The following is a 26,702-nucleotide window of genomic DNA, read 5'->3' on the forward strand; positions in this document are numbered from 1 at the left end:
TTTACCACCCAAAGCTGTGAACTAGGAGATGGAATATTATCCCCTATCCTATAGCCTTTTCATAAGAAGTAGGATTTCTGTAGAAAAATTTCACTCTTCAGACTTGAAAAGAATTCAATCAATCATTAAGCAAAATAATTCGAAGAGTTATTTCGCTCCTTTTTTTGAGTTACTCAAACATCCACTGCCATTAATGCTGACTTGATGCAATGCAGCAGAACAAGAACTAGGAAAGCTTTTTGAGGAGAGCGCAATGTAGAACACCTTTAACAGGGTTTACCTGTTCTTCCTTAGACACTCCCAGAGCTTGAGTGACCACAGCTGCACATAGAGCAGAACCAACAAAAGCCCTTTAAGACTGAGGGATGCAGCATCATTTTCAACAGGGTGCATCTTGAGAAGCCTCCCAACGCAGAGTTCAACAACAGTGTGAAATCGCTGGCAAATCGCACTGGCATTTCACACAAGCCAACACACGCAGATGTGCAGCGCTTGGGGTGCTGAAAGAAAATGGAGGGACTACTGGGACCATAACAGGAAAGGAACTGGTGGAGACCGTGTTCACACTCTGTGGCTGGGTACCTTAAAAATGGAATGTGTTTTAAACTAGACTGTAGTATATACAATCAAACCCCGGGATGGAGAATTAAGGGCCCATATTTCAAAAAGTGCACTTATCATACAGTAGTCTTTTTCACATAGCAAGAAAGGCAACTGCTTTATATCCAGACTGTGAGGAAGTTTGACCAGAATAGCATCAAGAACATCTCCTGCAGAACAGTCAGTAGTCCCAGCTGATATCATCTTTCTGTAGTGAAGTCTGTATGGTCTGCATGTCCCTCAACAACTGAAGATTTTTCCGACTCTTCTCCCCAGGTTTCACTTTGATGGGACCAGCATTCTTTCCTTTTGTGGTTACTGTAGTAGTTACTTTAACCTCACTAACAGGGAACCTGCCGTCTTTTATTTGTTTAGCAGAAGTCTTTTTGGACTTGCATTCTCTCTTAAGTCTCTCTAGCTGAAAGAGAAGCACAAAGAAAAACATTAATGTTCTGACATCCTTCCAGACAGCTGAAATATCCCACCACTCACCTCATCCAGCTAAGCAAATGGATGCTTACAGGTCACCCTGCATAATAAATACTTTATTTTCCTTACACAACATTTCTATATTCACATCTTTAGAACCTGTTCAGCTTTAGTTTGAACTACTAGATTCTCTCATTAAAAACTGACAAGCTGATTATGGGGGAATGACATCATGAGTCTCGCTGAACTTCTGTAAGGCCTTTGATACAGTCCCCCCCAACATCCTGCTCTCTAAACTGGAGATACAGATTTGATGGGTGGACTGTTGGGTGGATGAGGAATTGGTTAGATGGTGGCATCCAGAGGGTAGTGGTCAACTGATCAATGTCCAGATGGAGATTGGTGATGAATGGTGTCCATCAGGGGTCCATACTGGGACCAGTACTCTTTAATATCTTCATCAACGCCATAGACAGTGGGATCAAGTGCATCCTGAGCAAGTTTACAGATGACACCAAGATGAGCAGAGCGGTTGACATGCCTGAGGGACAGGATGCCATCCAGAGGGACCTAGACAAGCTCGAGGAATGGGCCTGTGTGAACCTCATGAGGTTCAACAAGGCCAAGTGCAGGGTCTTGCACCTGGATCAGGGCAACCCCCAGTATCAGTACAGGCTGGGGGAGGAAGGGATGGAGAGCAGCCCTGCCCAGAAGGATTTCGGGATACTCATAGATGAAAAGCTGGACGTGAGCCGGCAATGTGCTCTCACAGCCCAGAAGGCCAACCGTCTCCTGGGCTGCATCCAAAGCCGTGTGGCCAGCAGGTTGAGGGAGGTGATTCTCTGCTCCGCTTTGGTGAGACCCCCCTGCAGTACTGCATCCATCTCTGAAGAGAAGGCTCCAGGGAGACCTTCTTGCAGCCTTCCAGTACTTAAAGGGGGCTGATAAGAAAGATGGGGACAGACTTTTTAGCAGGGCCTGTAGTGACAGGACAAGGGATAATGGTTTTAAACTAAAATAGGGCAGATTTAGACTAGATATAAGAAAAAATTTTTTGACAATGAGGGTGGTGAACCGCTGGCCCAGGTTGCCCAGAGAGGTGGTAGATGCCCCATTCCTGGAACCATTCCAGGTCAGGTTGGACAGGGCTCTGAGCAACCTGATCTAGTAGAAGATATCCCTGGCCATTGCAGGGGGGTTGGACTAGATGACCTTGAAAGATTCCTTCCAAGCTAAACTATTCTATAATTCTATGAACATAACAGAAAAAGTTATATATGACAAAATGTTGATTTGTCACTGCTACCATCCGTTGATTAAAAAAAAAAAAACAAATAAACAGAAATTTTTTTACACACATACTGGTGATTTTAATAGCTAGTCACTGCCAGAGATGTACCTTTAAAATAATACAAAAAGAAGAGCTGTTACCCACACACAGCATGATAAATCACAGCTTGTAAGACTCAGTACTCAAAGACTGAGCTGGCATAAGCCTGAATGGGGAACTGGATAATCTAAGGTGCAGACACATTCATCCTCTAAAACCACAAAATGAGTGGCTTCTACAGCTCACCTCTCTTCAGACAGCGATGTTCTCTCCCCCTAGTTTACAGAGGGATCTTCCTAAATGCTGACTCCTAAAACCTTTGTCAATAACTAGTCAGAAGCCTACAGTATATCCAGAATCACTACTACTGGGAACTACTACACATCTGTTTCCCTGCAACAGTTCCTTTGAAGATCATAAAAGAGATCAGAGGTGAGTAACGCTTCTAACTGAGAACATTTTACGTGTCCATTTTGGATGTCAGCAGCAGTGCCCTCTGTACATATTTTGTGTGTAAGTTACGTCAGATGAGGGTGAATCTTCTTGGTTCATATGAACTAAACCAGATTAAACACATTGGGTTAAGCTCTTTGGAAGAATTTCACTAAAATGAAAGAAGGTTAGAGAAAATAAGGAATCAATAGGTTTTATAGCTTTGAATGAGCAGGCTATGTAATTCAAACCATTTTGAAAGTTGTTTTAAACCGAAACAGGTATTTCAGGGTTTATAAAATGCAAATCAAAACATAAATAGGTCAGTTACTTCAAGCAAAGGAGGCCTGTGAAAAAATTCAGCTCAACAGTGAAAGCCCCTGGGAATCTAGGTATCTCTCTAAATACACTTTACATTACTAGAAGTCCAATGTGAAGAACAGCATTTCACAAGGGCTTTCCCCTGCTGTCTGTGCAGCTGGTTGTCACTAGGGACGTCATGCAAACTGGTCACTTTGATTCGGCACAGCTGTTTAACACACCCCAGGAGTGAATGTGACTGATCAGAACACAGGTATCTCCTGACAGATCAGATATCCAACCAGAAGTATCTACCAGACAGACTGCTGGGGGCCCAGGAAGTAGACTGACACCTTCCAGCCCTGTATGCCATTTCTCAGCTTGTGTATTGCTCAACCAGCTTATGCTGTGTTTATAGGATTCAACAGCTGTGGGATTTGCTATCGTACAGTAAACTATATTCTCCCTGTTCTGTGGATAAGAGGAGTGCAAAATGTACTGCAAGAACAGATGTGAAAGCTCTGCCTGGCACAGGATGAAGTGTGGGCACAAGGGTGACATGGTAAGACAGAAAGGATACTCCTGCAGAAATACTGAGATAGAAAGATGGAGACATGCAGATTAACTTTGGGACGTCAGAGCTAAAGCTAGGTACTACTGCTCTACAGGAGTTATTTTGGCTTTATTCAATTGCTGCTACATTAGAATATAATGTTGAAAAAACCCTTAAGATAGAAACTCTACAGAAGAATGAACATAATCAAAAGTAACTCACCTGCAACCGATGCCTCCGGACTTTGCTGATCTGGTCTGCCTTTGCTTCCATCTTTCCCACCAGCACCTCAAGTTCCCTCTCCAGATCTTCCCTCACTGCAATGGTTGGGGCTTCCTGGACAAGCTTTGACAGCTGCTGGTGATCACTAGCATGGAATTCAGACAGAACAAGGCTTGCATCAGACTCCCTTGGCTTCTAGTGCTTGTACACCCAGTTCAGAAATAACACTTCTAGGAAACCATATCAGCACCCAGATACATTCAACATGCCATAATGAACCAGTAAGAATAGTTTTGATGGTCAGCAGCATTATTGCAGTAGCACTTCCTGGTAGCAGGCTGCTGCAACACAAAGTTTCAATAACCTAAGTGGCTTCAAACTTCAAAATAATGAAGTAATCCCAAGGGCATGATCTCAGCACTCATTCAGTTACTATTTTGTTTATATCTACAGCAGTTGAGCAGTGGGATATCAATTCATGTTCTGTTAACCAAGACAAGCAAAATGAGTAGTAAAGCTGTCTTTTCATGGAGTATTTGTCCATTCCATCAGAGGCTATTACCACACTTCTCCCCTGTCCCTCACAAATTCAATGCTGTTGCATATAAACATAGGTATGGAGTCCAGACTGTTTATCAGAATCTCTCTAACTGCCAAGGAGAAATGACAGCAGAACAAAGAGATTATCTGCTAGAGATTTCCCAAAACTAACTTGTTTCTCAGGCAAAACCTTCCAACTTCAAAGCAAAAGGCAAAAATATAAAGCATCTACATTCATAATCTGCAATGGCGAATATGCCAAACTCACAAACTCATCTGTCCAAATTCATCTTGTAAAGTCAGCAACACTTCTGAGAGCTCCTCCTGGGATGAAGAAGAGTCCTTTGGCAGAGATGACTTTCTGCTTTTGCTGGCAGGATGACCAGTACTGATGGGTTTTGCTAGTGGAGTATCATTTACCACACGACTGTTACACAAAGCTTTCGTGTGTTGTTTCATTAGGTGTAGGACATGTTGCACGTTGGCACCAACTGAATGACTGGGACTGGTAGACTGGACAGAAAAAGTAAAAGAGAGTGCTTTTAAATGGCGTTGTCAACCACCTACTTGATAATAATGGAGAACATTTAAAAACATTTTTGATTTGCTGCCAAGAATGTATTTTTCTGTTTGAATGAATATGCACTAACAAGAACAGCTTGACTAGCAGCATAGAGAGGACCCATTTTTTGGAAATGCTGCTTCAGCAAGTTATTGATACACAACAAACCTTTTTAAGAAAAACTGGAAGAGTCAAAGCAAATGAAATGATCTGACCACTGGGTGTCAGGAGTGTACCCAGCCAAAGCCACTTAAGGAGTTGCAGCTACTGAGCATTAAGCTTCAGAATTATGCAGCTCACCTTCCCAGCTACAAAGGGTACATCACCCAGACACAGTCTGTAATGGGGCTGCGTAGCAGGATGGCTTGTAAGAGAGCATTTCTGGAAGGAAAGGAGAAATGTTTATCAAAGACGAGGTACAGCAAACCCATTTTCCCTTTGCTTTCTAATAAAAGAGGCAACCTACCTTCCTGTTTGCATGCACACACCCTTATTTTACTCCCCAGTAATTGCCCTTCTCTTCCCTGCCCATGTTACCTTCTCCGGCTGTTTAGTTTTCTTCCTAGGTTTTCTTGCTTTTGGAGAAAGCAATGGCGATGCTGCTTGAATCAGTAATCTGTTGGTTTCCAGGCCTGTCTGAAGCTTTAATAGAGGAAATAGGGGAAGTTACTGGAATTACATTACTAGATGATCAGAGACAGAGTAAGCTGAGAACTGCAAAACAAGAATTTCTAAAATACAGGCTCTCTGAGAGAAAGGGCTGCAAGTGTATAGGATTCTTTGGCAGTCCAAGGTCAATTTAAACATTAAATAAGAATACTTCCTCTGGTAGCACTTCTCATCATTATTCCTATTAAGTTAGACAATTAGTCTTACTGCATTACTTCCATGCAGGCAAGTGCTGAAAACATCAGCTGCGCTTTACACTTGGCACAATATTAGGTAAGCCGAGCCACCCAAGCCTGCTCAGTTGATCCTATGGCATACAGTTAACAACTATTCCTTCTGTTCTACGAACTTTGACACGAAATACGCACATCTGTTGGAAGAGTGAGGGTCAGGATTGGCTATGGAAAATTTGCTTTAGAAATCATGTCCTAACCCATCTCAACTAGAAGCATTCACAGAACAATTATTCATTATTAATTTGAGACAATCTCACCCCCTAAACTCATGGGAAAGGTTAATGCTAGAGCCTAACGCATTACCTACATATTTCTTCAGCATAAAATGAATATTTAATGAACGCAACACTTCAGCAGAAGAGTAGTGCCCTTGTGGGCTCATAACCAATCGTACAATCGTACACTGCCTCTTTTTTGCCTCCTTCTACAGTACTTCTAGTTACAATTATGAACAAGAGGGTGCACTTGTTGACCTTGATCTATTTAGAGCAGAGCTCCTCATACATCCTCAACTATGAATTAGTCTGAATTTCTACTCCTCTTTTCCAACTAGCTTCTTTTATCAAAGAAATCAAGCTTCAGTACACAGGTGCTGTTAGAAAAAAATTTCCAAAAGGCTCAGAGAACTTCAGAACGATGGCGGGGGGGAGGGGGGGGAAGTGGACTAAAACTAGGTTTTCATTATTCTGTATATGGGAGACATTTTCAGCAAGTTTAGTTGAAAAGTTGATGAAAAGGAAGCCCTAATTACAGTGCATACCAGTACAAAAGAAATTTCCTGTTGGTTACCTCAGCTGCTTTTTCCTGAACAAGCTTCCTTGCATGTTCTTCCTCCTGAAGCTTCTGTTCCAGCTCTTTCATTTTTTTCTGGTCAGAGTTGAATGAAAATAATAGCATTACTAATGAAACAATTATTTTTTTCCTGAAGCCTACAATACTAAGTGCTTGAGCAAAAGTAATGTTCAACTTAAGACTTCAAGCTAAGTGAAGACCTCAGCATGAAAATGACAGCTGAATTTTTGCCTGTATAGGCATAAATACAGCAGTCAAGTGCTTATGCTTAAAACTTAATTGATTTATCTAGTTTTACTTCCACAGCTGGTATCTGTATGTAAGTTGCAGCCTGCAGGGAAACTAATACACAAGGCTGTCTTTCTCTTCAGTTGTAAAAGGAAGTAGGTTGTTTTGTGTACATTATCCTGAAAGATTTTGTACTACACAAGGCTTAACAAAGGTATATCATGTATCATTATAAGCTGAGAGGAGATTTGCTTGATTTAGACCATTAAAGGTACTTTTGCCAATATCTGTAACAAACTCTTTGAGGAATTTTTTAACATCTAGCCACCTCCTTAATAAAGAAGGGGTAAGAAAGTTTACACGATGCCTTTGAGATATCTTTAAGCAAAACTGAAGCAATTTCATCTTTTTATGGTTAAAAACATGCAAGAACTCTTTGAAAGCCCTTTTCAAAAAAAAAAGGGTTAAGGAAAAAGGCACATGTTTCTCTATTAACCTTCCAACAAGATGAAAACCTTGTTTAAGCAGGATACACTTACTTGAACTCTCAATATGAAAGTTATTAAATAACTTTCTGATTTTATACAGCAGAGTGAAAAAAAGAATCTAGAGCTCCGGGACACAAAACAAATTCCCTTCTCTTCCCCCAAAGACTGATCATTCACAGAGCCACTAATCAAACTTAAAGCAGAAAAGCACATAATTCAATGTAACAGGTATATTTGTACACTTGTTTGTTTATAAACCCACTACAGTGAGACTGCCTCAAACAGGCAGAAATATTTCAGTTCTGCCTTGCTTAAGCATTAACTGCAAGATTAATGTAACCAGTTGTTATACAAACGTGTTAAAAGGCAAAACCCTAGATAAACATGGAGGACAAAGGCACTACATAAAGGAAGCTTTTCTGTTGAATAAAAGCACCATTTTGACTAAATTTTTACCCTCATTCAATTCCAGCTAACTTAAAAACATCTTTCACCCTTTACATACAGCATGCAGCACAATTCTTGATTTTCATGTGGTCAGTCACACAAAGATCTTTTTTTAACCTGTTACGTGTGACAGAATTTTTAGTATAGAAATCTGAAGCAAATCTTCTGTTTGAACCAAAGACTGACATGAAGCTGGGCCAAGTGCTTTTGTACTGAAATGAACTGAGTACTCAGCCAGCCAGCTGTTTAGCTGCAGCTCAAACTGCACTGTGTATCTTACTGTGTCTTCAGACCCTGCTGGAAGTTATCTATCCAAGTTACATTCCAAAAAGGGAATTTTTTTTTCTTGCTTAAAGAAAAAAAAAAAGTCTTATGCAATCCATCTTCCAAGCTCAGCCCTCCCTCAGGCAGACATGAATTACTGGTCAGCCAGCAAGAGGGAGGCAGTCCAAAGGGCTGGCTAACAGCAACCACAGATGCTCCCCAGCCACGCTGCCCGTCACGTAAGGTAGCACGGCACAGAGAGGGCCCCGTAGGTCAGCACTGGGCTGCCAAAAATACTCTGCTTAATCACCGCTGCAAAAAATTTCAACCAAAAAGCAGAAATTAAATATTTCAACATCTATTTTTGCCTGTTCTCCAAGAGAACTGAAATTTCAGGTCATCACTTCACCTATCCTCTGGTTGTCACTGAAATAAATTTCAAACAACTTGAACCAAAGAAGACAGAAGGATATGAGACATTAAAGACACAGAATGCCTAAATTTCCTAAAAATTAGCTGCTGGGATAAACATCCCAATTAGTTTCACCAGAGAGGAGATGTCTCCAGTGTGAAGACAGCTTTTACCTCTGTGCTTCACTACCTTGCGAATTAGCACCTGCTGAGCCATCAGCATATACCCAGCTGGAGCAGGGCAGGTGCTGCTTCTCACCACCTGGCAATTAGAGGATAGAGGAAAAACTAGAGATGTAGGTAGCATACAGCCACAACAGGATGTGAAGGTTCATTACTTCTCCTGTTCACAGAATGGTGGGGTTTTATGAAGTCTCATTGTTAGCATTAAGATCAGTTACTACCAACTACAGCTCTTCAAAAAGTGGCATCTACACATACATTCAAATTCTGGCCACATCCAAAACCAGAGCCCAGACTGCACTTTTAGCAAACAACCCCATTCCCATCTTCAGACATAGAGATGTTCAGATCTTCTCAGTCAGCTATGCAGAGACTGCACTGCAGGGCTACACTTGCAATAGACATACAGGAGAAAATGCTTTTGAGGCAAGTACTCCAATTATGAGAACTTCACATGAACAAGAGGCTCAGCATTTCCTTTTCACAGGCAATATTAACATTGGCATGTTGCTTGAAGGTAATATTTATAGGGCCAGGTAGGGGCTTTGCAGAGATTAAATGCTCTCAGTAAGACCCCTACACCACTTGTGCTATGGCAGAGTGTCTGAAATCAGAGGCAGTTAAAACACTGCTTGCTCATTAGTAGTGACCTCACCACTTTCCATCCATTTCAGCATACTATGTTTAGAAATCGATTTTCTTAGAATCACAGAATAGTTTGGGTTGGAAGGGACCTTTTAAGGTCATCTAGTCCAACCCCCCTGCAGTGAGCAGGGACATCTTCAATGGGATCAGGTTGTTCAGAGCCCCATCCAACCTGACCTGGAACGTTTCCAGGGATGGGGCATCTACTACCTTTTTGGGCAACCTATGCCATTGGTTCACCACCCTCATTGTCGAAAATGTCTTCCTTAAATCTAGTCTGAACCTTGTCCTATTGCTACAGGCCCTGCTAAGAAGTCTGTCCCCATCTTTCTTATAAGCCCCCTTAGGTATTTCTTGCTTCAAATTCAACTTGGAAACGTTCCTGTGGGATTGCCACAAGTACTACAGAGATCAAAGCAGCAACAGATGCAATCGTTTTGAGTAGAGAGTACAGTCACTCTTTCAGGATTATAGGATAACACACAGCACATGGATGCTCACACACAAACATAGCCTGCAAGTAGAGGCAGACAGACCCATCAATCAGAAAGCAGTTCATGACAGTGTGATGATCACATGGAAGAATGACCTTTGGTCACAGCTAAATCCAAGTCTCTCTCAGTTCCTAGAATCGATTCAAAATTGTGTGAATTTAACACCCAATTCTGCTAAAACAGATTTAACAGGTCACAGCTACTAATTCCTGTGGGTATCAAAGACATCTAGTTTGATGCAGGGAGGAAAAAAAACCAAAACAAAAACCAAAACGGTCAGGCTGAAATTATTTCCACTAGCAAGGCACAAGAAGACAAACATCTGCTACCAGTCAAAAACTTGGTAAAAGTCCTTCAGAAAGGAATTAGGGTTGCTGAACCAGTTATTTCAATCTTGACCCTGGAGGAACCTACTGCTACTTGCAGTGAACAAGACCTGGGAGACACTCATCTCTCTTTGCAAGAGTTTGGCCCCCAAGTAAGCAATGCAGGCAATTGTACTCCACAACAGCAGCTCACTACAATGGCGTGTCAAGATCTTAAAAAGCTTGTCACAGCTGCCTTGGGTCAGGAACTTCCAAGAATAGTTCTAGCATCTAAAGGTCCTGCAGCAAACCAACTAGCTAAAGATTTACTATCAAATATCTCCTTATGTACTTCTGGAAAAACACCATCTACTTCAGCACCTGGTAAGGGCTAGTGTGCAGGGTGGCAAGCCGACAGCTTTGGTAAGAGTCCAGAGTTGTCCTCAATACCACAATCTAATGATGTACTATCTGCTCCTTTTGGAAGAGCGGGGAAGAAATTTGCAGGTGGAAGCCTCTCCCTGGTTAACTCCTCTGTAGTTCCCAGGCTTGAGCGCCTTGTGGTCTCTCTACAGCAGGAGGAAGAGGTTTGTGGACCTGACTTCAGAGGCCAACACCACAGATGGTACACAGAAAGATGTATTGGGTGTGCGTGGCAAGGTTTTCATAGCAGGGGGGCTACAGGGGTGGCTTCTGTGAGAAGCTGCTAGAAGCTTCGCCCATGTCCAATAAAGCCAATGCCAGCCAGCTCCAAGACAGACCCACCGCTGGCCAAAGCCGAGCCCATCAGCGACAGTGGCAGCACCTCTGGGGTAACAGAATTAAGAAGGGTAAAAAAACCCTGCACAACTGCAGTCAGAAGAGAGAAGTGAGAATATGTGAAACAACCCTGCAGACCCCCAGGTCAGAGCAGAAGGGGCAGGAAGGGCTCCAGGTGCCAGAGTAGAGGTTCCCCAGCAGCTCCTAGGGAAGCCCACAGGGAGGCCGGCTGTGCCCCTGCAGCCATGGAGCTCCACGGGGGAGCAGATCTCCACTTGCAGCCCGGGGAGGACCCCATGCCGGAGCAGGGGGATGCCCGAAGGAGGCCGTGACCCCACGGGCAGCCCACGCTGGAGCCAGCTCCTGGCAGGGCCTGTGGCCCTATGGAGAGAAGAGCCCAGACTGGAACAAGTTTGCTGGCAGGACCTGGGACCCTGCAGGGGCCAGGTTGGAGCAGCCTGTTCCTGAAGGACGGCACCCGTGGGGGGACCCGGGCTGGAGCAGCCTGTTCCTGAAGGACGGCACCCGTGGGGGGACCCGGGCTGGAGCAGCCTGTTCCTGAAGGACGGCACCCGTGGGGGGACCCGGGCTGGAGCAGCCTGTTCCTGAAGGACGGCACCCGTGGGGGGACCCGGGCTGGAGCAGCCTGTTCCTGAAGGACGGCACCCGTGGGGGGACCCGGGCTGGAGCAGCCTGTTCCTGAAGGACGGCACCCGTGGGGGGACCCGGGCTGGAGCAGCCTGTTCCTGAAGGACGGCACCCGTGGGGGGACCCGGGCTGGAGCAGCCTGTTCCTGAAGGACGGCACCCGTGGGGGGACCCGGGCTGGAGCAGCTCATGGAGAACTGCAGCCCATGGGAAGGACTCACACTGGAGAAGTCCGTGGAGGACTGTCTGCTGTGGAAGGGACCCCAGGCTGGAGCAGGGCAGAGGGTGAGGAGTCCTCCCCCTGAGGAGGAAGGAGCAGCAGAGACCAGGTGTGATGAACTGACCACAACCCCCATTCCCCGTCCCTCTGCGCCACTCGGGGGGAGGAGGGAGAGAAATGGGGAGTGAAGTTGAGCCCGGGAAGAAGGGAGGGGTGAGGGGAAGGGGTTTTAAGATTTCGTTTTAGTTCTCATTACCCTGCTCTGATTTGATTGGCAAGAAAGTTAATTTCCCCAAGTTGAGTCTGTTTTGCCCGTGACAGTCACTGGTGAGTGACCTCTCCCTATCCTTATCTCAACCCATGAGCCTTTCATTATACTTTCTCTCCCCGTCCAACTGAGGAGGGCAGTGACAGAGCAGCATTGGTGGGCACCTGGCATCCAGCCCGGGTCAACCCACCACTAAAGAATATGACCAAACAGTCATGTTGAAGGTGTAAAAGGTACTGATTCAAAAGGAATCCTGAAAAGGCAGACTAGTTCAAATCCACTGACAGCCACCAGTGCTAGAGGCTTAGCAATGCCAGGCTCCAGAATTCTGCACTAGTACCAATTGTGTTTCTTAAGGAGGAGTGCAAGTGGCTAAAACAAAAAACCAAAACACACACAAGTCAAGTAACATAGGAAGTAAAGTCAAGCAAAGTAGGAAGGCTGGACTGTCTTCAAGAAGGAAATCTTAAAGGCGCAAGAGCAGGCAGTCCACATGTGCCGTAGGAAGAGCTGGCAGGGAAGGCGTCCGGCCTGGCTGAACAGGGAGATTTTGCTGGGACTCAGGGAAGAGAGTTTATCACCTCTGGAAGAAGGGGAAGGCAACTGAAGAAGAGTACAAGGATCTCATTAGGTCAAGCAGGGACAAAATTAGAAAGGCAAAAGCCCAGCTAGAACTCAATCTGGCCACAGTCATAAAGGATAACAAAAAATGCTTCTACAAATATATTAACAACAAAAAGAGAAGCAAGGAGAATCTCCATCCCTTATTGGATATGGCGGGGAACGTTGTCTCCAAGGATGAGGACAAGGCTGAGGTACTTAATGCCTTCTTTGCCTCAGTCTTTAATAGCCAGTCCAGGCACCCGCAGGGTATTCAGACCCCTGAACTGGAAGATGGGGATGGAGAGCACAATAACCCACCCATAATCCAGGAGGAAGCAGACCTGTTAAGCCACCTGGACACCCACAAGTCTATGGGGCCTGATGGGATCCACCTGACAGTACTGAGGGAGCTGGCAGAGGAGCTTGCCAAGTCACTCTCCATCATTTATCAGCAGTCCTGGTTAACAGAGGAGGTCCCAGATGACTGGAGGCTTGCCAATGTGACACCCATCTACAAGCAACCCCGGAAGGAGGATCCCGGGAACTACAGACCTGTCAGCCAGACCTCCATACCAGGGAAGATCATGGAGCGGCTCATCTTCAGAGTGCTCACTGGGCATATGAAGGACAACCAAGGGATCAGGCCCAGCCAGCATGGGTTCATGAAAGGCAGGTCCTGCTTGACCAAACTGATCTCTTTCTATGACCAGGTGACCTGCCTAGTGGATGAGGGAAAGGCTGTAGGTGTTGTCTACCTGGACTTTAGTAAAGCCTTTGACAGCGTCTCCCACAGCATTCTCCTGGAGAAACTGGCAGCTCGTGGTTTAGACAGGTTTACTCTTCGCTGGGTGAGGAACTGGCTGGATGGCCGAGCCCAGAGAGTTGTGGTGAATGGCGTTAAATCCAGCTGGTGGCCGGTCACAAGTGGTGTTCCCCAGGGCTCGGTTCTGGGGCCAGTCTTATTCAGTATCTTCACTGATGATCTGGATGAGGGAATTGAGTGCTCCCTCAGTACATTTGCAGATGACACCAAATTGGGTGAGAGTGTTGATCTGCTGGAGGGTAGGAGGGCTCTGCAGAGGGATCTGGACAGGCTGGATCGATGGGCAGAGGTCAACTGTATAAGGTTTAATAAGGCCAAGTGCCAGGTCCTACACTTCAGTCACAACAACCCCATGCAACACTCCAGGCTTGGGGAAGAGCAGCCCAGCAGAAAGGGACCTGGGGGTGCTGGTTGACAGCCGGCTGAACATGAGCCAGCAGTGTGCCCAGGTGGCCAAGAAGGCCAACAGCATCCTGGCCTGTATCAGAAATAGCATGGCCAGCAGGAGCAGGGAAGTGATTGTGCCCCTGTACTCAGCACTGGTGAGGCTGCACCTCGAATCCTGTGTTCAGTTTTGGGCCCCTCACTACAAGAAGGATGCTGAGGTTCTTGAGCATGTCCAAAGAAGGGCAACGTAGCTGGTGAGGGGTCTGGAGCACAAGTCTTATGGAGAGCGGCTGAGGGAACTGGGGTTGTTTAGTCTGGAGAAGAGGAGGCTGAGGGAGACCTCATCGCTCTCTACAACTACCTGAGAAGGGGTTGTGGAGACATGGGTGTTGGTCTCTTCTCCCAAGTAACTAGTGATAAGATGAGAGGAAATGGCCTCATGTTGTGCCAGGGCAGGTTTAGATTGGATATTAGGAAAAATTTCTTCACCGAGAGACTGTTCAAGCATTGGAACAGGCTGCCCAGGGAGGTGGTGGAGTGACCATCTCTGGACATATTAAAAAAACATGTGGATGCAGCGCTTCAGGACATGGTTTAGGGGGCATGGTGGCGTTGGGTTAATGGTTGGACTTTATGATCTTGAAGGTCCTTTCCAACTGTAGTGATTCTGTGATATCTAGGTCGTAAGAGAATATAACTGCTAGCATTCAGTAGCATGCAAGGCAACTTGGAAGTTGAGAGCTTAGGAATGCCTTGATCCTACATGCCTGGGCACCAAATAACCACAAATGAGGAATACACACAGATACTGTTAAGGCTTAACAAAACTACAACTCTTGTAGTGTGTAGTGACCTAAAGCCTACCTGGCCATGTGGACTTTCAGTAATAACGTCAAGTTTTTATAAGCTGAAATGTTGTAAAGATGTTTAGTCCCTATCTTTCTCTACTTTTACTCAGCTCTGTACTGACATATAGCTATGAAGTGCTGATTACAATAAACAAGATAAATCTGATACTGCATCTAATACAAATGACAGACCTCTGCTATGGACTGCATCGTAGTAAGTCTGCGGTACTCTTTTTCCAGCATATCCAGCTTTTCCAATTTAGACTGAACATGTGACTGATCAAGAAGCCGATCTCTCTCCAATGAACCCTTGAAGGGAGAAGTGAAAAGCAAAACAATTATAAGCACAATAAAACAAGACCATCTATAGTAAGCCTTGTGTCTGCAGCACAAAGGAAGCCCATAAACACTCCAAAGGAATGACTACTTGCTCTGTGCAATTTTAGATGGTGCTATGATTAGGGAACAAACTGCACCACTGGTCCACCAATGTTGAGAACCTCACACTCAACCAGATTCAGATGAGAGAGAATTCTGCAGAGTCCCTCCTCCCTCCAAACATAAATGCAGCAAAAACCCCTCATTAATCAGCTATTAGTGATAGCTTTCTTATTTTTTCTTTTTCAGTAAATATTTAATAGACTGAAATAGGACAGCCATAGAGACCAATGAACAGAGAGCTCTAGGTGATTCATGCTTCTATAAAACAAAATTCAAGCTCATTTTAGATATAGGCCAAATCCCACAGTCCACATTCCCCATGGTGCAAAACAGAAATTTTACTATTACTTCTACAGAATCAGTATTTCAGCCCCAGTTTAGCAATAGTAGTACTAATAAAGAAAACTCCCAAAGATCTGACGAGAGTAAACACAAAATGGAGGTTTTTTCCCATTGGCACATAGGTATAACACTGAGGGATAAGGATGAGCTACTGTAGTAAGACAGTCATGCAGAAGTAAACAATTCTTATTAATATCAGAGCCTGATATTGCTTAGAGACAGGTGCACAAAGACAGCAAATACCAGGGTCCTGATAAGACTAGTAAATTTAAGTAGGGAAAGGCCAGCTGAAACAGACATCCACGCTTAAAGAGATTAAAATTACAGTAACTATGAAAAATCATGACATAGTTCATGATTTTTATAATTTAACCTTGAGATTATCTTGAGAACATACCTGTTTCTCCAGGAGATGCGACTTCTCGTTTTCTGCGTGCTGGATCATTTTTCTCATGTAGTCCAGCTGTTTCTCTAAAAGGCTGCACCGAGACTCAGCAGCTGCCAGCTGAGAAGCCAGTTCTGAAGGTAAGAGAAGGCAGAAAAGTGAAATCATTCACTGCTTGTTCCTGGGATTTTCTTCTGTTTTCAGGACAATTCAAAAACAAACAAGAAAAGGTCCATCTAAAGAAACTCACAGATTAAACCCAATGAACTTTTGTATGCATACAAATCCCTAAAACAAAGTATGCTTTTAAAATTTCTTTGTAACTCCATGTGTCACTGCAAAGTAAGAGATGCTGAACAAAGTAAATTAAAATAGTTCTATGTTTTGATAAAAAGCAAGTTTCATCTGCATCATGCCCCATCCCTGGAAGTATTAAAGGCCAGGCTGGACGAGGCTTTGAGCAACCTGGTCTAGTAGAAGGTGTCCCTGCCCATGGCAGGAGCACTGTAACTAAACAATCTTTAAGGTCCCTTCCAACCCAAACCATTCTATGATTCCGCGATCAGTGTTCTGTAGTATCTATATGAAGTTTGCAAACAACCTTGATTTTTCCTTGACACTTCAGTCTTGTCATGCTCTTTGTGTTGCATTTGTTCACTTAATACTTTTTTATAGTCTGCTGTTTCCCTGCTGAGATGTTTTACATTCTCCTCCGCCTGAAGCCGTTCCAACTCCAGTCGATGGATTTTTTCCTGGAGATTCTTCAGAGCCGAAAATATTGCTGTAATTGAAGAAGTACCTTTTGTTAGGTACCATTACATCACCACTTCAAGAAAATACTGAACTTGAAACATTTTTATAGAAGCATGCTATGTAATAAAGTCAGAGTATTCCTTACCAGTGTCCAAGACTCCTTCCAGGAATTAAGACCTGCTTCCCTTTAAACTATAACTGATTCTAAAACTAGTCTCAGACAAATAGATGCCCTTCATGCACACCTTCATCTGAAACATTTGGGAAAGATGCATTCATTTCCCAGAACAAGGCACATAAATATTCTGTAGATTAAGTGTAAACAGTACATCTTCTGACTCTCTATCAAAAAGAAATGAAATGTCACAACTACATAGTTAAAACAGTGGCAGTTCTCTATTATTATTCCTCTAGAAGTGCATGCTAGCACAAGAAACACACAAACACAACGTTCCTGTGAATGGCCACCAAGCAGAATAAAGGTTAGCTTTCAGAAGGGCTATAAAAGTGTTTATTTCTCGTAGTGGCAGCTCTTTTTTCATTCTTCTGGCTTTGCACTTGTGTTCCCCTCCTCCCCCCGCAAGACATACATCTCCTTTGAGCTGAACAACTTTCCCTCTTTCTGTTCCACTCCCTGCTTTAGCAATTACTCAACAAAATCCTTATAACATCACCACAAAAAGAAAAGCAGTTGTAATAGAAACTCGCAACACCTTGCAATTAGACCATCTGCTGGTAATCTTAGCTGTATTGTCTAATTCTGCAAAGGGAACCGTAAGGATAAGCCCTGTCCCCTATACAGTCCTGTTAAAGTAAAACACAGGAACATCTGTAGAGACAGCTCATATAGCAGACTAATCTGCAAGGTTGCAGTAGCCCACTCCTTTGTGCTTAAATCCACTCTAGAGAAAGAATGCACCTTTATTACAGAATGCATGAGCACAAGAAAAGCTGTGACTCCATATTTGTTTGAGCACCAGATTACACCAAAAAAAAAAGGAAAAATAATTATCAGAATGAGTAGTGAGTTTTCCAGAGTAAAAACCCACCAAATCTTGAAATGCAGAATAGCATATTAGAGCACCACATCAATAAAAACTGCCTGCTTTAAGGTACCTGTTAAGTAAACAAGAAGTGGGTGACAGCAGTCACAGTTAAGGGGAAAGTTATAGATAACTTGGACCTGTTTGTAAGTTCAGAGTCACCAACTGTACCCTTTTCTCCATTTATATTACTGTTACCAGCATTCAGTTGAAATGGGCATAGCTGAAACTATAAATAGCTTTGTTACTACTATCCTTAAAGCTAAATTGAAATCTCTGTATATCTACAACAATGACTAACAAAATACAGCAGTGAAGAAATTCAAGCAATGAGTAGATAAGGTGAAACCCAACAGGATGACAAGTATCATTCAGTCATCCTTAGTATACATAGTTGGTTTTAATACTCTATTAAGACACACACATCTACAACACAAAGAAATTCAAACCAAAATAAGCAGAATTTACTATACTCAAGTTTTATGATTTTTTCACTACTTTTTTTTAAATTGGGGGGTGGGAGGAGCAGTAAGGACCCTCAAGAACAATCAAATCTATTTTCCCATCTGAAGTTAATTCCCACATCCTTGAACTTGCTAAAATACACACTCCAGAACATTTCTGCATTTTTAGAAGTTATGCAAAAAGACTAAGATATTGGATCATCTGCCTGTTGGATTTAATTTTCAGTACATATTCATATTTATTTAAAACATTTTTTGAAAATACTTTTTTTAAGGAAGGGATATAATTTCTTAGATTGTCTCCCTCCCCCCATACTTATTTCAGAGCTGGCAGATTCCCTGCTTGAAAAAGAGTTGCCAAGTGAAAACTTGGAAGTCAAAAGTTTGTCACTAACGCAACACAATCTACAAAAATACACCTGCATGAGTAATTCATAATGAAGCTCCTTCCTGAACATTCAATTTTTTATCTGTCACAAAGTTCCTTTAGTTTTGTGTCAATAGCACTCTCAAAACTGATGGCATTGAGCATATGAGAGCATATACTGCATTTTAAACAGCACTTCAAAAATTGAGATTTCATCTACTAGATCATTAACATAGAAGTCTCCAATAATTTACACATTAATTATGTTATTGGAACAGGGACTTGAGGCTATCATGCTGATTTTTTTTACTTAGTTTGAGTAATGTTAGGATTCATTCTAGGTCCTTCTCACTTTTCTCCCTAGATGTAAAAAAATATCAAATTTTTCACACCCTTAAGCTTCCATGCAACTCCAGTCTCAAAAGGAGTATTTTTCCAATGACACGATGTGAGCCAAACAGCTCACATCAAAGGATCTGTCCTGCTCTAGCCTCCCAACTCCCCGTGCTGCCTCCTGGACTCACCCCAAGGCACCTCTGGAGTGCATCTCATTGCATGACAAGCCAATTCACTAACGCAACAGAAAACTCACCAAGAACTTTTGTGTTCAAGTCAGGTCAGGCAAGACAAATCTGTTTACCTGAAGATGAACACCAGGACCGGAGTGGGAAAGGAGGGAGAAGGAATAGCCTAGAAACGAGGAAGAATAAACGGGAGTAAAGTCACCTCCCGTTTTGGTGATGTGAGCTCTCAGTTCAGCACTATGCTGAACTCTTTTCTGCATCCTCTAAGATACGATAAATATTCTCACCACACCCTTTGCCCATGACAGGCCTCCCCATTTCAGCCAGACCAAGCCCCTTCCTTTGCTCCAAACCATTCTGGGAACTAACGTCTCCTCATTTCAAATTCAGCTGTAAACTCAGGCGAGGAAAGACTGAGGGAGAGGAAGACTGAAACAGGGACAAAGAAAACATGTCAGGACAATTTCACAAAATACTCAGTCAATTTTACAGATCTCTACTACTGAAGAGGAGCATCTATCTCCAGCTCTAAGATAACATTTTTCATTAGATATTCTGCAGAAAGAGAAGTGCAAAGGACCTACAAAACAGGTGACCTGCACTTCACTAGGAAGTGATAAAAGGATAAAAAGACTGCAACCTTTGCAGATGTGGACATACAGTATTTCACCACACGATTTGGAAACAGGTAAGGAAATAACTTTGCTGAACTATTACCTCTGCTGTTGCTTTCAGGATATGGAATTACTGGTTTCTGTGGGGAGCGCAGCAAATCTGAATTAATAAATGGCTTGTACTTTGGATATTCTATAAATGAAGTTGCAGAGAGTCCATCTGTGGCTGATGCAGAGTTAAGAGTTTTGTGCAGATCATCCTGAAAACAAAACAAAGCTGTTATTCAGCACATTTGTTTCTCTGTCACAACAAAAAAAAAATAAGTAGAATCCAATTAGTGGATGTGTAGAAGTATTGCTGCAGGAGATCATAGTACCTCAAAAGCTGTATTTCCTTCCTTACAGCCTTAGGCTGTGTCATTTTTACACCCAACTCCACTAAAAACAGTTATCAGAAAGATATTTTACCTTTACCATACTAGTTTCCGATTTCCACTTTCGTTTTCTACTACTTATTGTCAGAAGGTAATACACAATCGGTTGGAAAGTAGCTGCCGCCTTAACTACTGATTATACTTACTGCACATGAGATACTGTACTAAGGTGGCCAAACCTGATAAAGCACACCCAGGACCACAGTTCTACATCCACTCATCTAGTGTAACAGCTCACTGTTAAGAGTTCTGGCGGTTCTCTCCTCACTTCACCCTCCCAGCTGCATAGTCCCAACACCTCTTTTCCACTGGCTTATATTCATCTTTCCTATCCTTCCATGAATAGGTTGAACCTCACCATCAGGTACATCTGGATGACTTTATGCTACACTCGATTAGTGGTTTCAGCACAAGAAAAGCAGCAGCAGATCACAGCCAGGAAGATACCTCTGCCTCTGAGCAGCTGTTGCGAATGAGTGGTCCTGAAACCAGGACAGAAAGCAAATGATTTTAATATGAATTTGTAAAAAGCATGACGTAACAGAATTCAATGGCAAGGTCCACTCTATCACTTATTCAACATGGAAAAGCATACAAAGAGAAATCAAATTAAAATTGGGGTTTGGATGTTGCAATGACCAGAGAGGACCACCTAGCTGTGAACACGCTGTGCAGTCGGGATACCATTAAACCATGTTCTTCCTAACAAGATTCTTCCGAGCAAAATGGCCACAGCACTTAGTACACTGTGTTTATGGTTTTGACTCAAAAACTGGCTACCTGGCCTGAGCTTTTGGATTTGTGTATATGAATTAAATAAAATATGAATGCATATTTTTAATGTGCAAGAGTAATTTCTCTCAACTGTACACACCACGAAACATTCCAGTAACAGCATTTGAAGGTAACCTAAGAGAGAAGTGGGCTGCAGGCAGATGCAATGCTCCTTCAGCTTTCCACTGAGCATCTACTTCACTAATGTCAACTGAGCAATTGCTGATCTTCACAGGTTTGTTTTGGTGTTTGGTTTTTTTTAACTTTTGCAACCAACAATTATCGGAAGCATATCGTGACCTAACTTAAAATACAGAAAATGTTTATGTAAGTAAGCATCTCACGGCAAATTAGACCATGTCCCAAAATGCATGATGAGGAAGAAAAATAATACAGGGAAAAATTTTTAGAAAGTCTGTAAATTATTTAAAGCTTATACACAGCTAATTTCCTCTTATATGTGAAGTGATTCATTGTGGACAAGAAAATTAGGACCCTAAGTACTCTGAATGTTTCTAGGCACAATTTTATGAATGCTTTGCAGTTTGTGTTTATAACAGTTTCCTACAAGACATAACTGCTTTTCTTGGAATAACTGCATTTCCACAAGAACTTTTGCTACTATAGAAAACCAATTAAAACACTACTCCCTAATAAAGAATATATTAATAAAAATATATTGAACAGGGTTTTTTGTATGCATGCATACACACACTGGTTTATGTACAGCAGCCATACGGGTCTAACTAGAACATGTAAATTTAAAACCAAATGAAAGCCTGCTTGGTGCTAACATCAAGACCTAAACCTCACTCCTGCAAAAATACCATCAGCAATACGGGACGCTGAATTGAACACAGAATAGCAAGACAAATAATGAAGTAAAAATCAACTGAGCAAAACACAGCACTTTATGCAGCAGACAATAGAATAACAGCAGCAAGATAAGCCTCAGCAACCCAAACGACAGTAACTACTCATTGAAATACCAATATCCTATCTGCAATTGATTCAAATCAAGGGTATCCCATGAAACAGTCAAAACAAAAGGGGAATCAGTTTGAAATCAAAGTAGGGCTACCAGCATCACAATTTTCCTAGATGTCATTATGTTTCACCTGTAAAATTTTGTCTGTGAATTAAAAACAACTACATAAAAGCCCCAAACTACTGGAGGTTTTTTGTTTGTTTTTACTGGCATAAGTAACATTCTGCCCACAGCAGACTAACTGAAAGAAAAAGCTAGCATACTCAAACATGTGAGCACCAAGTTACACAAAGAAAAACAAATACAGGCTTTCACTACTGCTTTGGTGCAGGTGACATGCCTGAGGGACAGGATGCCATCCAGAGGGACCTAGACAAGCTCAAGGAATGGGCCCATGTGAACCTCATGAGGTTCAACAAGGCCAAGGGCAGGGTCCTGCACCTGGGTTGGGGCAATCCCCGGCATCAGTACAGGCTGGGGGAGGAAGGGATGGAGAGCAGCCCTGCCCAGAAGGACTTGGGGGCACTGGTGGAGGAAAAGCTGGACAGGAGCCGGCAATGTGCGATCGCAGCCCAGAAGGCCAACCGTCTCCTGGGCTGCATCCAAAGCAGCGTGGCCAGCAGGCTGAGAGAGGGGATTCTGCCCCTCTACTCCGCTCTGGGGAGACCCCCCCCTGCAGTGCTGCATCCAGCTCTGGAGCCCTCAGCACAGGAAATACAGGGACCTGTTGGAGTGGGTCCAGAGGATGCCACAAAAATGATCCGAGGGCTGGAACAGCTCTGCTGTGAGGACAGGCTGAGAGAGTTGGGGTTGTTCAGCCTGGAGAAGAGACGGCTCCGGGGAGACCTTCTAGCAGCCTTCCAGTACTTAAAGGGGGCCTGTAGGAAAGATGGGGACAGACTTTTTAGCAGGGCCTGCTGTGATAGGACAAGGGCTAACAGTTTTAAACTTAAAGAGGGCAGATTTAGAGAAAGAGGGCAGATTTAGAATAGATGTAAGGAAGAGGTTTTTGACAACGAGGATGGTGAAACCCTGGCCCAGGTTGCCCAGAGAGGTGGTAGATGCCCCATCCCAGGAACCATTCCAGGTCAGGTTGGACAGAGCTCTGAGCAACCTGATCTAGTTGAAGATATCCCTGGCCATTGCAGGGGGGTTGGACTAGATGACCTTGAAAGGTCCCTTCCAACCCAAACTATTCTATGATTCTGTGACTAGTTGCCCATCTTCTGAATTTCACCTGGATGCAGGGCACAGGCACTAATTTGAATAGCGTAATAGTCAGTACAGATATCTGCTTGATATAAATACTGAAATATTGTCTACTGTATAGGAAATCATTCTTTGCTTCTGTCTAAATAATCACTTGCTACCAAGTATATTTTCATTACACTTTTACGCAAAAGACTTGTTTATATTGCATTTCACAAATAGTGACTTCTAAATACACCTGAGTGAAAAACTGAGAAAGTTTATGAAACAGCATCCAGGAATTTCCCATCGCAAATCTAAGACTCAAATATCACACCAATTCTCTGTTCTTCTCCTCTATTTCTCTCAAGTCATTACAAATTATTTAAGTCTGTTTCCGCTCTTGGAAATTCTCATGGGGAGCGTCATGCTGCAATGTTCAGGAAAATCCTGAAACATAACAAAAATAATACATATGACAACCAGGGAACTCTGAATATTTATTCTGAATCTCAGCTAGACCACATTTGCTAACTAAATCTCCTCTCTTTCTGGGTAATCCCTATAGTCTTTCCTTCCTTAAGCCACCCTAAAGCTTCATAATTGTAAATGAAGCAGCTTATCAGTCTCACAAGCAGCTAAGGGCACCAGCATTACCTAACCATAGTAAGCTGAGCACATTTAACCTTCACAGGTCTGAGGACATTACCTTCCAAAATCCATTGCTGCTACCACTGCGTATCACCTCCCTACTCAAGCATGCAAAAGGGAACATTAAAAACACAGAGCAGCGACAGCTTAAACACACCAGTAGCATAGTGACCTCCTGAAGCTCCCAAAGATTAAACACAGTGGAAATGAAAAATAATAATAATAAAAAAAGACATAACCTCATATGGAAAGTTTTAAAATAAGAATCAGCAACTTGGGGCAGAGGTACACTTTTCAAACTAAGCAACTCGTATAGATGGTAAAAATGACCCAGCATAACACTGTTACTTCCCTGTTGCGGTAGACAAATATGGCTCACCATGGAAAACTACCCAGAAGGCTGTTAATCTCAGTGGTACACCAAATGTTTTCAGTAAGAACAAGGAAAAAAGCTCTGTGTTTTTCTCATTATCATACAGAATTTGGCTAGATCCCTGGGCAGCAAAAATAACAGTGATTTATACACAAACTGTAGAACCAGAGAGGCAGAAAAATCCAGAAAATGTCTTGGGCAGTAACTGCAGTAAAAATATATGAAGGTACCAAGTCAGCGCCTTTGGTACTAGCACTTTGCCACAAGGAAAAGGGACTAAATTAGAGCAGGTGCATTGCAAGTTCTTATAGGGGTACTCAGAACAGGGGGGGAAAAGAAAAAAAAACCACAACAGAAGGTGAAATAGGGGAAAATTATCCAGAAACTGGGGACAAAAACAACAACAACAAAAAAATCAGAAAACAGCATAACTGGGTATTGAGTTCACAGAGCATAAAATATTGAAGTACCCAGTTACTGAAACTTTCAAATTAGACAATTTGGAGGGACAATGTCAATTAGTTGCCTGCCCTCACCCCTCAGTACTGAATTACTCGGAGAGTAGGGAAGGAGGAACAGCCCCTATCACTCAGAGGCCAATCTAAGTGCTGTCTGTGCGTCCCTGATACAGACCTGGTCAGGAGTGCTCTAAATTTAAATAACATATCTAGTTAAAAGCAGACATTACAAAATTAACTTAGTCAAGCCATTACATCAAATAGGGAAAAAAATGTTGGCACAATACAGTATTTTTTTGTTAAGTTTCTGCCATAGTGTGTCAGGTGTATTAAAAGCAACTATTTTCAAATTTCAGAAAGTGTAAAGTTTGCTTTTTCCCCTTTTTTCAACATATACACAAAAAGTCTTAACTGGGCAGCTTTTTTCCTAGAAGTTTTGTTCTACGAGCTAAATTAATTAAACAGCCCACATTCACCTACTTAAGATTAAAACTAGTTTTCTGACATCCTTCTCTATGCATGCAAGAAAAAATACCAGGCAGGAAAGATATAGGAGTCCTCAACTCATTCTGTCAACACTCTTGCTGGTGCAGGGGTAAATATGAGACCACACTGCAGAGGAGGAGGAGACAGAACCGAGAACGTCAAGCTGGGTGCTCACCATGCAGCCAGTGAGATCCCAAACCACGAATCCTCATGAGACGTATCTTGCACAGCACCGTGCTGCATTCTTTTCGCTATCTCTACTCCTCCAAAAGTACGACATAAGACGTGGCCACTGACAAAGAAAAAAAGCAACCAAAAAACCCCCACTTGACTTCAGAGAGCTACGAACGTCAAGCCAGAACGTCAAACAAGAAACCCAGCTAGAAACTTCCCTTTCGGGTGACGGTCTGGTGGAGGCGGGTAGCCTCCATCCCCGCAGCTCAGCACAGCCGCGGTGCCTACGCCAGCCAAACCTCCATTTCTTCACGTCACCCGTCGCCAGCAGAGACACGGGTCCTGCTCCTTCTCTTCGCTCAGCACCTCGAGAGGAAGGTGGACGAGGAAATTTTGGTCCCCCTGCGTGCAACCACCTATGCATTTACCTCCAAAGCTGCGAGGCGCTCGCACGCACACGCTAAGGATACAGGTATATACCAAAGTTATACTGAGGTTTAAGGTAACGTTTTCACCTTACAAATGGAAAGGAGCAGACGCCAAACCCGTTGCCCGCTGCCCAAGGGGAAGGGGCAGCTTGCTGTGCTTGCCTAACCGGCCCGTAACTGTGCGGTCAGACGTTTAACTGAGCCTCTTCTGGCCTTGGAACAGGCGTTTTCAAAGCCATGACACCGAATTTATTTCTGAAAACAAACCGAATTACGACATTTTATTCCCATTCGCTTACAAATATGCTCTCCAGACGCTAGCACGGCGACAGTAAGGTTTTAATAGCAGAGTATTCTCCTCCTTCTCTGTTCCCTTTATAAAATACGTGCGCAGAAACGACGGGTTTTAATACATATATAAAGCACTTAAAGAGTACCGCCCGCCCGCCGCGGCCCCGCGCCCGCCCGCGCCCCCGGCTTGCCCGCCCTTCCCCGCCCTCAGCGCGGCTGCCGGCGGGACGAGGAGCGGGCGAAGGCCCCGGGACCGTCTCCCCCTTCCCGACCGCGGGGACCGCCGGCGCAGCGCCGCACACCCGAGGAGGCTCCGCCGGCCCTCATCCCCCACCGGGCTCCCCCCGAGCCGCCGCCCCTCACAGGCGGCCGCCGAGCCTTACCGTGCGCTGGTGACCGCGCGCCGCCGCCATGTCCGCCGAGGAAGAGAGAGGAATGTGCTATGTTAGTGTATGTCGCTTTAAGGCGCGACACCCGTGCGCCGGCAGCGCCTTAGGCGCCGAACAAGTCCCACTTGACTGACGCCAAAACTTGCCAATGAAAAGGGAGGAGAGGAAAGGTAAGCCTCGCCCCGAAGGTGTACGACCGCTCGTCATAGACTCAGATTTGAGTGACACGTAAGTTACCCAATAAAAAAAAAGGGCACCTCTCAGCCAATCGAAAAGGAGAAGCCGAGAGAGGCGGTGCGGCCCCCTGCGGCCAATCGCTTGAGCGGGGAGGAGGTGTATGGGAGGAGCGAGGGGCCGCGGGATTCGTGTGCGGCATACGGAGCTTTCCGCGCACGCGCAGAGAGCAGACGGCGGAAGAGGATGGCCTTTGTCAAAGTGAGCCCCCCGCAC

General features: G+C 43.8%; 1 protein-coding gene across 1 annotated transcript; it reads right to left on the minus strand.

Moving 5' to 3' along the window:
• Nucleotides 1-781: 781 nt before the first annotated feature.
• CEP57 (centrosomal protein 57) lies at nt 782-26,276 on the minus strand (the record flags this gene model as incomplete). Its single annotated transcript, XM_082001314.1, has 11 exons — nt 782-1,018; nt 3,867-4,011; nt 4,675-4,919; nt 5,269-5,349; nt 5,506-5,610; nt 6,663-6,740; nt 14,878-14,994; nt 15,866-15,987; nt 16,455-16,634; nt 19,722-19,878; nt 26,247-26,276. The coding sequence occupies 11 exons, from the start codon at nt 26,274-26,276 to the stop codon at nt 782-784; spliced, it is 1,497 nt and encodes a 498-aa protein (XP_081857440.1).
• Nucleotides 26,277-26,702: the final 426 nt, after the last annotated feature.

This window comes from Phaethon aethereus (genome assembly GCF_964289735.1).
Source record: "Phaethon aethereus genome assembly, chromosome: 1".
NCBI classification, from domain to species: domain Eukaryota; kingdom Metazoa; phylum Chordata; class Aves; order Phaethontiformes; family Phaethontidae; genus Phaethon; species Phaethon aethereus.